The 16,229-nt window shown below is 32.9% G+C and overlaps 1 protein-coding gene across 17 annotated transcripts in view; it reads left to right on the top strand.

The window, feature by feature from the left end:
• The window catches only part of DMD (dystrophin), a 2,312,475-nt gene that overhangs the window by 821,831 nt on the left and 1,474,415 nt on the right, over positions 1 to 16,229 (top strand). For all 17 annotated transcript variants that reach the window (XM_054251383.2, XM_035288503.3, XM_054251382.2 and 14 more), the window contains one exon: positions 14,434 to 14,609. In XM_054251383.2, coding sequence (XP_054107358.2) covers positions 14,434 to 14,609 — 176 coding nt within the window. The remainder of the gene's footprint in view (positions 1 to 14,433; positions 14,610 to 16,229) is intronic.

The raw sequence follows: 16,229 nt of genomic DNA, 5'->3' as shown, positions 1-16,229 counted from the left end.
TTGAGACTTGACATCTGATAAACAGCTCTTAGGGCATGTCTTTTGAAGACATGAAGTTTGTAGTATTACCTTCAGGAATACAATTTAAGACAATATGATAAACCAGCCTATATGATTTTCAGTCACAGTTCGTTTTTTGTTTTAATCCAATTTCATATTAAAAAGTTAAAATTTGAAGGAATATGAATATAAGTTGTAATAATTTCCCACACAATCATTAGATAACTCCATTAGTTTTCCATTAAACATACTTTAGCAGTTAATTGATCTAGTATTAACTTTACTACTGTATTGTGATTCCTCTTATTTTATGTGATCTGCCCATGGTTTCTTTGCAATACACTGGTATTTATGTAATAAATATATGAGACATTAGTTAATTTGATACTTTTAACCCAACACTAATATTCTTCCCATATGTAACCATTTCTTCCATAGATTATTGCTGCCATAAAATGGTCAATTGCTGTGTTAAGAAAGATTGCTATTATTTGATAAAGTTATTTTGACATGCATCCCTTTTAAGGGATGTGTGTATGGACCTGTAACTGTTAACCATAGGTCATGTTCTAGTTCATTTGTGTAGCATGCAGTGGTTATCAAATTTGAGTCCGCATAGTAGTTCCCTGACGAGCTAATTAAAATGCATATTCCTAAACATTTTGCTCAGAAAATTACATCCATAAGCTATGACAATGATCTAAAAATCTGCATCTTTACTAAGCCTTTGATATAATCTGCAGATGATATTGGGGAACAATATATGCTGGGATCTACTTGAGGGGGAAGGGTGGGAGGAAGTAGAAAGGCAGATAATATGACTATTGGATACTGGGCTTAATACCTGTGCTATGAGATAATCTGTACAGCAAACCCCTGTGACACGTACTTACCTATGTAACAAACCTTCACATGAACTCCTGAACCTAGAATAAATGTATAAAGAAAATAGGAAGACAGTGACATGTGTGTGAATCCCAACGTTCTGGTTTTCCACAATGCTCCCTGAAATGTGCAAAGGGAGAACTTCTTAGGAATATAGTATATAAATATGCTCATTCCCTTGGAATGGGACTACTTTTTGATGAAGTTTATAGGTCTCATAGAAATATTACTGACTTGATTATTCCAGTTGGTAGAAAAGCATTAGAAGCCTTATTTTTAATTCCCTAAAAGTTGTGAGACCGCCACCTAGGCAATTTACTTGCCCTCTTCTCTTCCAACTTTTTAAACTCTATAATAAAACAGTACTAGTTTTGATTCATGTGCTTCTTTATGAAATGAAGTCCAACATGCATTATAGCATGTATCTCTTCTACTTGATCATAGGGATGCTATGAAGGTGAAATGAAGGCACAGACCTGAAAGCATTTGAGGAGAAAAAGGTTGAGCTTGATATGTAAGTCATACAGTTTAGTGAGTCTGGAGGGCTTTTTGTGGATTACTATCCACTTTTAATTTTATTTTCAAAGTTATATTGTGGGCCAGAAACAAATAAAAGGACTTAACATCATGTAAGTTGTTTTCCAGAACACTAAGCTTGAGTCTTCTTAAGCTCATGTTTCAGTTTTCCCGCATTGACTTTCCAAAAATGACGTGTCATAGGACCAATCCGAATGTTGCCTGGTGGGTTTTGAGCTTATAGGAAGATAGAAATGGAGCTACCCAGAAAGAGAAATTAAAAGGAGATAAGGAGAGACAGCAGAGAAATACTATCATATAAGAACAATTAATTTTCTTTGAGCCATGTCAAATTGAGCTTGATAAAAATTACGTAACAAAAATTCCAAGAATATGGGCTGTAAGGCTGTGACTTTGAAGAACAAGTCTCACTTGTATGTATATTTTCTATAATGATTGTGGGAGAAAAATCAGTTTCATTAATGACTACTCACATGATACATTCAATTGTTTCAAAAATTCTTTTAAATAATTAGTATAAAGAATAAGCAAAGTTCTCATACTGGCTAAAACCTATAATTGTGAGGCAGGGTATAGAAATCCTGACTGAGATGAAAAGGCATCCAATTGTAGTCATATAAAGAACACTGTGCTGGCAAGTATGATTGGTATTTCAGGTCAAAGCTTTGAGGCATTTTGACCTTATGAAGCAGTTGCATGGCAAGAGATCAAAACATGAAAAAATAATCAGCTTGGAGAGCTGCTCTCTTGCATTTCAAACTCAGATTTGACTTGAATGATACCTGGACACAAGCTGAGGGTATTTAAGTTGATTAGAAGGTAGCACAAAAAGATAGAAAATACTTTGTTTCTAAATGTTGGGAAGATAATAACTCTTGCTGTGTGGAGGCTTACAATGAGAAAAGAGGGCAAATATAGCTTGGATTGACTTATTCAAAAACTCAAATGATCCTGTTTCACTGTAATTTTTGTAAATATATTTATTGCAATTTGCACATTTTTTTCTAATTGCCTTGACCCTGATGGATATATAGCTTTTATCTGGATCATAATTATGAAATATGATAGTAATAAATTCCCTCAGCATTTGCTTCTCTGAAAAGAATTTTATTTCTCTGTCACTTATGAAGCTTACTTTGTCTGTATATGAAATTCTTCCTTGGAAATTCTTTTCTTTCAAAGTGTTGAATATTAGCCCTCAGTCTCTTCTGACCTTTAGTGTTTCTGGTGAGAGATTGGCTGTTATTTTGATGGGCTTCCATTTGTATAGGTGACCTGGCCTTTCTCTCTTCCTACCCTTAAGATTTTTTTCTTTATTTCAATCTTGGAGAATTTATGATTATGTATCTTGGGGTTGAACTTCTCGCTGAGTATCCTGCTGGGGTTGTCTGCATTTTCTGAATTTGAATGTTGGCCTGGCTTTCTAGGTTGGGGAAGTTCTCCTGAATGATATCCTGAAGTATGTTTTCCAACTTGGTTCCATTCTCCCTGTCTCTTTCAGGTACCCAAAATAGTCTTTGCTTCAGAATTTACATAATCCCACATTTCTCAGAGGTTTTGTCCATTAATTTTTATTCTTTTTTCTCCAATCTTCTCTGCCTGTCTTATTTCAGCAACATAGTTTTTCAGCTCTGAGATTCTTTACTCTGATTTCTATTCAGGTATTGAAACTGTGATTGCATTGTGAAGGTCTTGTGGTATGTTTCTCAGCTCTATCAGGTCATTTATGTTCCTCTGTAAACTGGCTATCAGCTGCTGTTACATTTTATCATGGTTGTTAGCTTCTTTGCATTGGGTTAGAATGTACTTCTCTAGCTCAGGGAAGTTCGTTATTACCCACCTTCTGAATCCTACTACTCTTAGTTCATCCATCTCAGCCTCAGCACACCATCTCACGCCAGTCAGAATGGTGATTATTAAAAAGTCTGAAACAACAAAAGCTGGCCCTGTTGCAGAGAAATAAGAATGCTTTTACCCTGTTTGTGAGAATGTAAATTAGTTTAACCATTGTGGAAGGTTAATCTAATTTTAATGAGTGTAGTGATTCCTCAAACACCTAGAACCAGGAATATGCAGTAAGCCCATTACTGGATATATACCCAAAGGAATAGAAATCATCCAACTATAAAGATACATGCATGTGTATGTTCACTGCAGCGCTATTCACAACAGCAAAAACATGGAATCAACCCAAATCCCCATCAATGATAGACTGGATAAATAAAATATGGTACATATATACCATGGAATAGTATGCAGCCATAAAAAGGAATGAGATTACATTCTTTGCAGGGACATGGATGGAGCTGGAAGCTGTTACTCTCAGCAAACTAATGCAGGAACAGAAAACCAAACACTGCATGTTCTCACTTATATGTGGGACCTGAACAACAACAATACATGAACACAGGGAACAGAACAATACACACACTGGGGCCTGTTGGTGAAGGAGGAGGAGAACATCAGGAAAAATAGCTAATGGATGCTGGGCTCAGTATCTCTGTGATGGGTTGATAGGTGCAGTGTACCGCCATAGCCCACGTTTACCTATATAATAAACCTGCACATCCTCCACATGTACCCCGGAACTTAAAAAAAATAAATATGATAGTAAGAAATTTATTATAATTAATATTTTAAAATATAGTTTATGTAATTTGAAGCATTACTTTCCTCATTTGACTGAAATCATGCTCTATGGAAAGGGTATATTCAGCTTTACAATAATATGGTAATTGTAATTACTATATTATACCATACCTTGTAATTACCATATTTAATATGTAATTTATATTAAGCATTATATACCAGGTGCTTTGATGTAAGCATATATATATGTGTATATACATGTGTATATATGTATATGCTATATATATGTATATAAGTATATATGTATATATATATTCAGGTAAGTCTAAAGGTTTTGTAGTTTTGTGAATTTTTAGCAGAATAAATTGTCTTCTTTCTCAGGACTAAGGAAAGTTATATGACTCATTAAGGCTCAAATATCTTATTCCCAATTTGAATATTTTGCTGTATTGCTAACAACCATTTTTGCAATGTTTTTAACTGTGAGCACATCTTTAAGATAAAATAAATATGCTCAGAATTTGCGACTTCTTGTACATGGCAGTTCATGTTTGTGCTGTATATATTTGTGTCTACATTCAAGAATGCCCCAAAAGGATTATTATAAAATTATGTGTATTTTGTATATAATTTACGTCCTGATGAGAGATTTTACACTCCTATGAAAGAGTAATATAAAACATAACTGTAAGTGATAAGCCAGTGTTTTTCATTATACCCAAAATACAAACAGAAATATGCAAACATACCAAGATGAAAGTTTCTTTACGTGCTCTTTCTGAGTTCATTCTCATTCTTTAAAGATCCTATATATAGTTTAAACCTTCATAAATATTTTATGTCCACATTCTCAGAGCATAGTTTTGTGTATCCCTCTTTGTACAAGAGGGATATGGTTATAAATGGTTTGCCTGTCTTCTTTTTTGTCCAGTAATTTTAATTAAAATACTCTAAGGCTTTTTAGTTGAAAACTCTTTTCATTACTTTCTGAAAGCTCTCCAAGACTAGTAAGCCTGATGCCAATTAAAAACAAAAGGGAATGATTTTTTAAAAACTAGAATTAAAACAAATTACCTCACTTATTTTTGTGGTTTTTTTTTCTTATTTAAGTTCATAGGATTAACTCCCTTGAATTTTTGAACATCTTTTGGGTAATTTCTAAGGTTAAAGACTTTATGAGAAAAATTGGAAGTTGCCCAGGCATGGTGGCTTACTCCTGTAATCCCAGAACTTTGGGAGGCTAAGGTGGGTGAATCATGAGGTCAGGAGTTTGAAACAAGCCTGGTCAGCATGGTGAAACTCTGTCTCTACTAAAAATACAAAAAAAAAAAAAATTACCTGGGCATGGTGGCAGGCACCCATATTCCCAGTTACTTGGGAGGCTTATGCAGGAGAATTCCTTGAACCTGGGAGGTAGAGGTTGCAGTGATCTGAGATCACGCCACTACACTCAAGCCTGGGTGACATAGTAAGACTTCTTCTCAAAAAATAAAAAATAGAAAAGAAAATTGAAGTTACAGCTCAAATAACTTTGGAAATTAACTGTATCATTTTTCTACCAATTAAAATATATAATTGAGAATGGGCCTTGTATATAAGTGTGATAGGTGTTACCTTGTAAATGTGTTGTCTTTAACAATATAAAACATAAGCACTAAAAAATTTAATAGAGTGGGGTTGAGTTAACTCTTGGAATATCTCATTCCTTATTTATAAATTTTTTAAAAAGGTAAGCTAGGCAGATTTCTATAGTGGCCATCTCATTCTAAATGTTTTTGATGTGTTTCTCTTTGCTTTTCTGTAAAACTCTGTAGTACTTACTGAAGAAGATTCTTACTTTCTGCAGTGGAGAGGCAGCTAGAAAATAATGATGATAATAAAATCCTACCCCTATTCAAAAGAGACTTATAAAATTATTACACTTTACTCAGTGAGTATGTAATTAAAATACCATAAAGACAAAATGCTCAATAACTTTATGACACCCATTATCTACTGACAAAAAATGAAATAACACATAAAAAATACAAGTTCTTTTTCTAACCCTATACTTGATAATATCTATCCCTAATTATAGAATGTGTTTCATTACTTCAGTGTTAGATGATATGTAGAGGAAGGCCAGATGGATCAGAAAAAAATTAATTTCATTGCTTTGGAATTTTTGCAGGTATGGTTACTTCACGCAGTTGCTCAAATTCTGTATTTAATATGAATGCAGAAGGCAACATACATCTCTTCTTTCTGATACAATCCGTACTAAAGACAATTTAAAATGAGGAACAAAATACATTAAATTGGACAGTTTTATAGAATAAACCTTCTTAATTATCATCTATTATTTTATTTCAAAGAAACTAATTACTTATTTTATGATACCTTCTGAGTATTTGACAATAATTTTGCTCATGATTCCAATGTCAGGATCTATTCGAGAAGTTTTATTACATTATTAGTATCAAAACAAGACAGTAATTAATATTAAAATTTAATTACCAAGCTACTCTGATAAACTTTGGCACTCATTGTATGCTACATTCAGCTATGGAAAGTCCTCTATACTTCATAAGACAAAGCATTTTATAACCTTGTGATTAATAATGCAGCTTCCTTTGTGACCACCTGATTTTTTTCTCAAGGATTCTCTCAAAGTTCAACACGTAAATACTGTCTTTTGCTTAGAGATAGAAATTGCTACCAGATTTTTGTGTCTTATGCTACCATGCCTGTAGAGTTGGTTTTTAAGCATGGCTATCAGTTATTATTTAAAGCTGTTGCTATGATTATGCAGTATGTTTTAAACTGTAGAAGTGAAATTCCTCCATACCCATTAAAACTCATTGATTACTCAAAAGGGTTGAATATGTATAAAAACAACATAAGGGAAAACCTTGATCTGCAGTTGTCAACCTGATTTGTGTGTGTGTGTGTGTGTGTGTCGTTGTGTGTGTGTGTGTATAGTGTATTTTGACTAATTTTGCATAGATTTCAATATAGTATATGAAGAGCCAAAATATTTAACATTGAGTAATTCTTCCTATGTAATAGTTATGATATGCCATTGTGTACAATATCAATATTCTGACTTTACATATGTATGTGTATGCATATAAACACACTCACATACTTACACCACTTAAAAGGAAACCACAATTCAAAAAAGTGTACAAGTGTCGGAGCACGTGGGCATAGATGTTAAGAATTGGATGAATGAACAATCAGACTTAGATTTACATCTATGTTACTAAAAAGTTGTATCTACCTAAACAAGGTAACTTTCATCTATAAAATGAAAATAATACTAGTACTTACTCTTAGGGCCATTGTGAGGTAATAACAGCTACCCTTTAATCAGGTTTTACAACATAGCAGGGAGTATTCTATATATATCTTCTAAATAAGATAATTCAAAACACTTATTGTAATGCCTAAATTGTGCAAAAAGCTTTGTAATTGGTACCTGTTATTACAAGTATTAATATTTTCAAAATAAAGAAGTTATGTTAAATTAGGTAACTAATACTTCATAGTTTGAATTTTTCTAGTAAGTATCTTTAAATATTCAAATACTAGAATATCTCAAAAGGTAAGAAGTAGAAATCTCTTACCCCAGCATAACAAAGAACTTACAAAAACAATAATTTATAAATAATTAAATGGAAAGTTAAAAGTTGCAATTAAGAATATCAGTCAGAAAATAAAAGGGAAATTTATTGCTCTGTTCTTACTCTGCTATAAAGACATACCTGAAACTGGATAATTTATGAATAAAAGAGGTTTAATTGACTCACTACTCTCTATGGCTGTATAGCATTCTATGGTGGATATGTAGCACATTTTCTTTACCCAGTCTATCATTGATGAGCATTTAGGTTGATTCCATGTCTTTGCTAGTGTTACAGTGAACATAGACATGCATGTATCTTTATAATTGAATGATTTATATTCTTTGGGTATATAACCAGTAATGGGTTTGCTGGGATGAATGTTGTTGGTTTAGGAATACTAGTAATTTTTGTACATTGATTTTGGATCCTGAAATTTTGCTGAAGTTCTGTATCAGATCAATGAACATTTGGGCAGAGATGTTGGCCAAAGTATAGAGCCATATCATCTGCAAACAAGGATAGTTTGACTTCTGTTCTTCCTATTTGGTTGGCTTTTATTTATTTCTCTTGCCTGATTGCTCTGGATAGGATTTCCAGTACTATGTTTAATGGGATTTTTAAGAGAGGGCACCATTGTCTTATGTCGGATTTCAAGTAGAATGCTTCCGGCTTTTGCTGATACCATATAATGTTGGCTATGGACATTTTATAGATGGTTATAATTATTTTGGAATCTTTTCCTTCAATGCCTAGTTTGTTGAGGATTTTTAACATGAAAAAGCGTTGAATTTTATAGGATGCCTTTTCTGTATCTACTGAAATGATCATGTGGTTTTTCCTTTTTTTGGTTCTGTTTATACGGTGAATGACATTTGCTAACTTGTGTTGAACCAACCTTGCAATCCAGGATAAAGCCTGCTCGATCATGGTGGATAAACTTTTTGGTGTGCTACTGGATTTGGTTTGCTAATATTTCCATGACTATTTTTGCATTTATGTTCATTAGGGATATTGACCTGAAGTTTTCTTTTTTTGTTGTGTATCTGCCAGGTTTTGGTATGAGGACAATGCATGCCTCATAGAATGAGTTAGGAAAGAGCCCCTCCTCATTTTTTTGGAATAGTTCCAGTAGTAATGATATTAGCTTTTCCTTCGATATCTGCTACAATTCAGGTGTGGATCTTTCTGATCCCGGGCTTTTTCTGGTTGGTGTGCTTTTTTGTTACTAATTTAATTTCGGAACTCATTATTGGTCTGTTCAGTGATTCAATTTCTTGGCTCAAACGTGGGAGGTTGTATGTTTTCAGCAATGTATCCATTTCTTCTAGGTTTTCTAGTCTCTGAGGGTTTTTTGTATTTCTGTGAGGTCAATGGTAACATCCCCTTAGTCATTTTTGATTGTGTTTATTTGAGTCTTCTCTCTCTTTTTCTTTATTAGTCTAGGTAGGGGTCTGTCTTTATTAATAATTCTTTCAAAGAACCAGCTCCTAGATATTTTGACCTTTTCTGTTCTGTGGCATCTCATTTTCCTTCACTTCAGCTCTGATTTTGGTTATTTCCTGTCTTCTGGCTTTGAAGTTAGTCTTCTCTTGCTTCTCTATTTCCTTGTGATGTTTTGTAATTAGAGATCCTTCTAACATTTTGATACGGGTGTTTAGTGCCATAAGCTTGCCTATTAACACTACTTTAGATGTGTTACAGAGATTCTGATATGTTACATCTTTTTAAACTTTCATTAGCTTCAAATAATTTCTTGATTTCTACCTTAATTTTATTACTTACCCAGAGGTCATTCAGGAGCACTTTGTTTGATTTCCATTTTAACATGTGGTTTTGAGCAATTTTCTTAACATTGATTTCTATTTTTATTGCACTGTGCTCTAAGAGTGTGGTTGGTATGATTTTGGGTGTTGTTAATTTTTTTTCTAAGGATTGTTTTATGCCCAACTCTGCATATCACATTTTTATTGTACCTTTAGATATGTTTGGATACACAATACTTGCCATTGTGTATACATCACTCAGTATAGTCACATGTTGTACAGGTTTGTAGTTAGGAGCATAAGCTATACCGTATAGGCTAACTGTATAGTAGTCTATACCCTCTAGGTTATGTAAGTACACTCCATGGTGTTTGCACAAAGACAAAATTACCTAAGGATAAATTTCTCAGAAGGTGTCCCAGTCGTTAAGTTATACATGACTTGTAGTGATTCCTAACAAACTGGAGACAGTGGTGGAAAAAAAGTATTTTATTTCATTGTATGTCCTTTTATATTCTTTAAAATTTCTTAGATGTATATATATTTCTTTTTTAAAATGTGCATTTTTAAACAAATTGAAGAGAAGATGGAAAGAAAGAACTTCATTGCACGAACATAGTTTGTTTTTTCAAGGCTTACCAAAATAACACAATCTTACTGCAAGAAGAGGCACACCCTGGAATAATATCAGGAGGCTGACAAATGCTCTTCCAGTTTTTCTCAGAATGAGAAAATGTAAATTTTAAAGTCTAAAATTTTTTAACATATGTAAACTTATGAGTGATAAGGACTATAGAAAAATTCTTAGAATTTCCCTGAGCATTTAGAAAAGATAGTGGTTACTTCTGATATTTGCCATTATTATATTATTTAATTCTCAAAACCAGAAGTAGCTAGATAATTTGTGTGTTTAGTGCAAAATGAAATTACAGGGTTTCCTGTTCAAAACCTAAGAATTTCAAGGCAGTGGAAGCAGAGCTTGAAAACAAGCATGGAAGCCTTCTGAGCAGGGGTCCTGGACAACCGCATAAATTATAAGCCCATGAAGCTGTCCTTGCTTGTAACACACCTGGGAAGAAATGTGTTATCATTCCTACTATAAATATGAAGAAAACAATGTATAGATTTAAGATAAGAACCAACCCAGACCCAAATGTCACAGTATACAAACTATGGATTTGGTGTTCAGTTATTGCGGAGCCTGGCTCCAAGGTGTCTGCTTATAATCACTCTAAGAAGAACCAGCCCCCAAATGTAAAGACAAGTAATTCTAAACCTTTCCTATTTTTTTTACTAGGTCAATGAACTTACAGATCAAATGAACAGTATTTTAAAAGCAAATGTATTTTATTTTCATGATATCATCTGAGAGTCTTAAATAGACTCATAATCAATATGGAGAACGGTAACTGGATAAATGTATAGTTAGCAAGATATAAAGATTGCTGAATATAGGTCACACTGCATTCTATCCTAGTTTTGACCCTGCTATATTCAACATTTTAGTTAAGGCACTGAGTTACTCTTATCATGCTTGTAGTTTTCCTCATTCTAATGCATTTGAGTGACAGGAATACAATTCCATAGATCTTGATATATAGATTGAAATCATAGATTTAAAACAACGATTTGACAAAACTTTTGAAATTTTCCTTTGCTTACAAAACCAACATTTTGCATATAATATCTTACAGTAGAAATTTGGGAACTAAACAACTATAGAAATATACATTGTATAACAGAAATTATCTCTACTTTCTCTGTCAAAAAAAACCCAACCCGTGTTTATGTCTAGCATTGCGTACTCAATACTATAAAGCAAACATTTTTCAATGACATTAAAGTATTTGAAATATTCCACATTTATATAGCATAGTTTGCTTAAACCATCATATATGACATTAGGTTGTTTCCAAAATTTACTGTTTATGGAGACCCTATAAACAAGGATAAATGTTATATCTAGTCTTCAGCACCAAATTAAATTTAAATGTTAAAATGCTAGCTGAGAGAAATCTGTTTTTGTAACATTTAAAGAGAAAATTCCTTGATTACTGTATGTTTGGTATATGTAATTATTTTAGATATTGGTACTTTTCATGTGGCATTCATCTTCACAATTATTTGTGTCACTATCATCTTCCTTATTTTACCATAAGGTTCCTAAATATGGAGTTTCTATTTTACTAATTTCTGAATGTCCTATAGTGAATATATATTCAAAAAAAGTTAGAATTTTATTGAAAACTTGTGATTCAGCTGCTGTATAAGTTACACAGTTTTAGAAATCTTTGATTTACTATTGGTGCCCCTAGCCAAGAAATGTTGGATTTGGAAAACTAATCAAATTAGATTTACTTCTAGCAAATAACTGGCATTATAGAGTTTGAAAATGATATTTCCCAGGGTCATGAGTATTAGATTTCAAATCTTTAAGACTATCAGGTAGAAATGATACTCAACTTACTCTGCTTTGGTTCAGAGTGCAAAACAAGTTTTAACAAGAGGAAGTCATAATAAGGCAGGATTCCTCTGGCTGTTAAGAAGATCTTTCCCAGTGGAAAAGTTTGTTGCCATCCTAAGAAAGGAGTTTTCTCTTTCAGGGAGCAGTGAGTTCTGTAATAATCAGGAGGTTGTGTTAAATGACCTTCATAATCACTCTCATGTCTATATTTCCTAATGATTCTAACACATAATTAAGTCTTTACAGTCAATAACTAAAAGCCATAAGGAGATGTAGTACATGACTGATTGTTTTTTATTCTGATTCTATGGAGTAGGTTTTGAGAGTGATTATTAATTTGTATTATGTAATGAGTTCTACCCTATATTTACAGGGTGAATGCACAGTTTCCTTATTTCTCCATCCCAAAGAAAATGAAGTAGTATTTTCAATTACAGCACAGTAGTGATTATAATATAGAACAATTACAGAATCATGTCTTACTACTCTTTTATTAAAAGTGATTCATTTTTCTTTCTTTTAAGGTTTAGTATATGTTTAAATGCAGTTTCACGGTATATTGCATTGTCATTTCCCTTTACCCTCCATAGGCACATCTATCTAATTTTATAAGTAGATATTAATAAGAAAATATTAATATTACAAAAATTAAGAGCCAAATATTTAGTTGCCCAAATGTTCTATAAGATTAGACATAACTGCAAAAATTAGCTTTGTATTTTCAGAATCTCTGCGTTCTGGTCTGTACATTTAAAATTATATATATTCTTAATCTGCAAAGTGCTATCTTCTAGCCAGCACTGTATGCAAAGAAAGTTTGCCTATGCTTAAAAAAATACTCAAATAAATAAATAATTATGGGATCCTACTAAAAACTACATTTTCTTTGCAAAGAAAGTTGGCTCATGGTTAAAAAATATTCAAATTATAAATAAATGCTCTTGGAATTCTACTAAACACCACATTTTCTTTTTGACTAGAAATAAACCTAATTTTAATCACATAATGGTCATTTTGTGTTGGGTGCAATGTCTGAATTTATATTTTAAGCTTTTTTTTTTTTTTAGAACTGTGTTCCTTTCTGCTTTCATCTTGACATAACTCGTCAATAGACTATAATTAAAGTTGTTTGAGGTTCAGTGATTGATTCTGAATAATGAATCTATGGAGATCCTAGGGAAGATAAAAGTTGTGCCTGGCAGATGCAGAAAATTTAACTCTTAGTATCGTTTTAGCCTTCCAAAATGGAAGTCCTTCAGGCCCTCACATATGGAAAGACCTGTCTTCAACAAAAGTTAGCCTTGTTAAGCTATACATGTCAAAGCGATTTTTACTTAAGACATCATGGAAAGGATTTTATTCCTTCACTGTTAATTGCCAGTTTGGAAGCTGAAATAAGAAGATCCTGAGGCTTTTCCCATTTTCTCACATTAAAGGAATCAGTCCTTATGTATGAGGCAGGGAGATTACTACAAACCCTTCCCTTACCTCTTGGCAAGATCAGGGAAATTGCTAAAATGAATCTTGATCCTGCCAGATCTCTTCTCCTATGCTTGTGTGAAAAGGCAGTTTCAATGCAGGCCTCTTATGATTTCTTTGGAAATAGATCTTCCAAATAAGTTGGATTACCAGAACGATAATGATTGCCATCCAAAGAGGTAACATTACAATCATAATAAGAGGAGCTCTATGAGACAGAGGATATGATAGTTACAGAAGGAAGGATTGTCTCACAATTATAGAAATTGTCTGTTTCGTAATGCCCATGTATTGAGGTGATGGCCTCTCATGTCTTGGGTCACAAAATGTATTATTTCAAAGACTGATGATCTGGTTCCCCCCGCCTCCTGCCAAAAGTATAAACAGAAAATAATTGAGATTCTAAACCAAGAAGTGTTTCCAATAATGAATTTGGGAACTCAAATATTTGAACATATTCACTATTTTAAATCAAACAAGGGGAGTGTGTTTTTTAGCCTTGGAATAACTGTCAACATAAAGATATGTATGGACTAATGGGTACTTGATGTTAATCTTTTATTGTAATTTTAAAAGACTTTTAACTTATTTGATTAAAGAGTAATTAATTCATTACCAAGTTCAAATAATTTTATTTAAAAATTTATAATGTAAAATAGTCTATATGATAACAAAAAATGCATTATACCAACTATTAATAAGCATTTAAAATGTGCCAGGCAATAGATTTGTCACTGATGTTTGTTAGTGAAATTTATATTAATGCTGTAAACATTTTAAATAGCATGTAGAATTAACTATCAGAATGAATTACACTCTATGTTTTTCTCCTTTACCCCACCCGTTATTTCCTACAGTTAGACCAATAAATTGAAGAGACACTACATTTACTTTCTATGTTGAGATTACTTTCCTTTGCTATTTCAGTCACCCTAACTTAAGTCAGATAAAACAATTTTATTTGGCTTCAATATGGTGCTATTTTGATCTGAAGGTCAATCTACCAACAAGGAAGAACAGTTTCTCATTATTTTCCTTTGGCACTCCAAGCGGTCTTTACTGATGTCTTTCGAGCAATGTCTGACCTCTGTTTCAATACTTCTCACAGATTTCACAGGCTGTCACCACTGCTCAGCCATCACTGACACAGACAACTGTAATGGAAACAGTAACTATGGTGACCACAAGGGAGCAAATCCTGGTAAAACATGCTCAAGAGGAACTTCCACCACCACCTCCCCAAAAGAAGAGGCAGATTACTGTGGATTCTGAAATTAGGAAAAGGTGAGAGCATCTTAAGCTTTATCTGCAAATGAGGTGGAGAAAACTCATTTATAACAGTTTTGTTGGTGGTGTTTTTACTTCAGCAGTGTTTCTGGAAGCCTTGGGTACCTGTAATGTCAGTTAATGTAGTGAGAAAAATTATGAAGTATGTTTTAAAATTTTCCCAAGAAATCACTCTCCCAACAAAAACTAAATGCTTGATGGAAATGGTGTTTTCTGGAACGGAAGAAGAAACTATAGGGGATAAACTACTATGGTAGCATTTTAATCCTAAAAGAGTTTTTTTTTCTTATAAAAGCCCTGCTTGTTGAGTCCCTAGTTTTGCATTAAATGTCTTTTTTTCCAGTAATGGAAAGTACATTTTCATGAAGAAGTACACCTATAATAGATGAGATCCATTCTGCTAGTTTACGAGAACATAATGTCTCAATCTGTACATCCTAAATCAGGAGTAATTACAGAACAGATTTCCTGTTCTTTGATATTTATAAAATCTTATCTTGAAGGTGTTAGAATTTTTAACTGATCTTTTTGTGAATATTCAGAACTACGCATTTTAGATAAGTTAGGTATTATGTAAATCAGTGGATATATTAAAATGATGGCAGTAAAATTTTATGAGTGCAAAGCTGGCATAAAAATTATTTTAAAAGGTACAATTTTTCTTTCATTCCAGTTATTGTAATTCTAAGATTAAGAAAGAACATTAAAATCTGCCGTATGTCTCTAAGCAGCATATGTTTAGGAACTCATGGAACACTTGACATTAGAATTTGTGTATACCAGGGTAAGGAAGTATGAAAAGAACACACACCTAAAAATAGTGTGTCAGATGTTCTAAGAAAATTTTAAAAATCTAGAAAAGTTATCCAAATATATCATTTGGAACTTTCAGTACTTCTCTATTAACTAATGACTTAAGACCTGCTTTGATAATTCCAAAGTAAATCACTGGGCCTTTTCTTCCTGTTGTGTCATCATGGCTAAGCAAATCCTCTAGCTGAGGGGTCAGCAAACTAAGACCTGCTAACCACATCTAGCATGCTGCCAGTTTCGTAGGGCTCGTCAGCTAAGAAGTGTTTAGATATTTTCAAATGGTTGAAAATAATCAAAAGAAAAATAATACTTTATGACATGTAAAAATTACATGTAATTCAAATTTCGGTGTTATAAATAATGTTTTATTGGAGCACAGCCATGCACATTTATTTATCATTTTTGATTACCTCCACATTACAAAAGCAGAGTTTGTATAGTTGTAGCACAAATTGTACAGTCAACAAAGCCATAAATAATAAAATATTTACTATCTGTCCTGTCACAGAAAAAGTTTATTGACCATTGCTCCAGTGGAATGGTTCTCAAACTCTACAAATATTAGCATTCTTTTTGGGGCAGAAACTTTCAAGAACTTCTAAGGACTCTACTTGTGATGGTGGTAGAAGGACTAATAATAATTGATGGAGAAAAAAGCATAATGGCACAAACCAACAAAGCTTTTGATGAATTTCCTTTTTATTAATCCTAGTAGGTTGTACATTGATTTGTTTGTTGTCACATTAAACGTGTTTACAGACAACCCTTAGAGGACATATGGATTTTTAGATACTTTGCAACATT

Source organism: Callithrix jacchus, chromosome X (assembly GCF_049354715.1).
Source record: "Callithrix jacchus isolate 240 chromosome X, calJac240_pri, whole genome shotgun sequence".
NCBI classification, from domain to species: Eukaryota; Metazoa; Chordata; class Mammalia; order Primates; family Cebidae; genus Callithrix; species Callithrix jacchus.
This window is presented reverse-complemented; position numbering and strand designations above follow the sequence as displayed.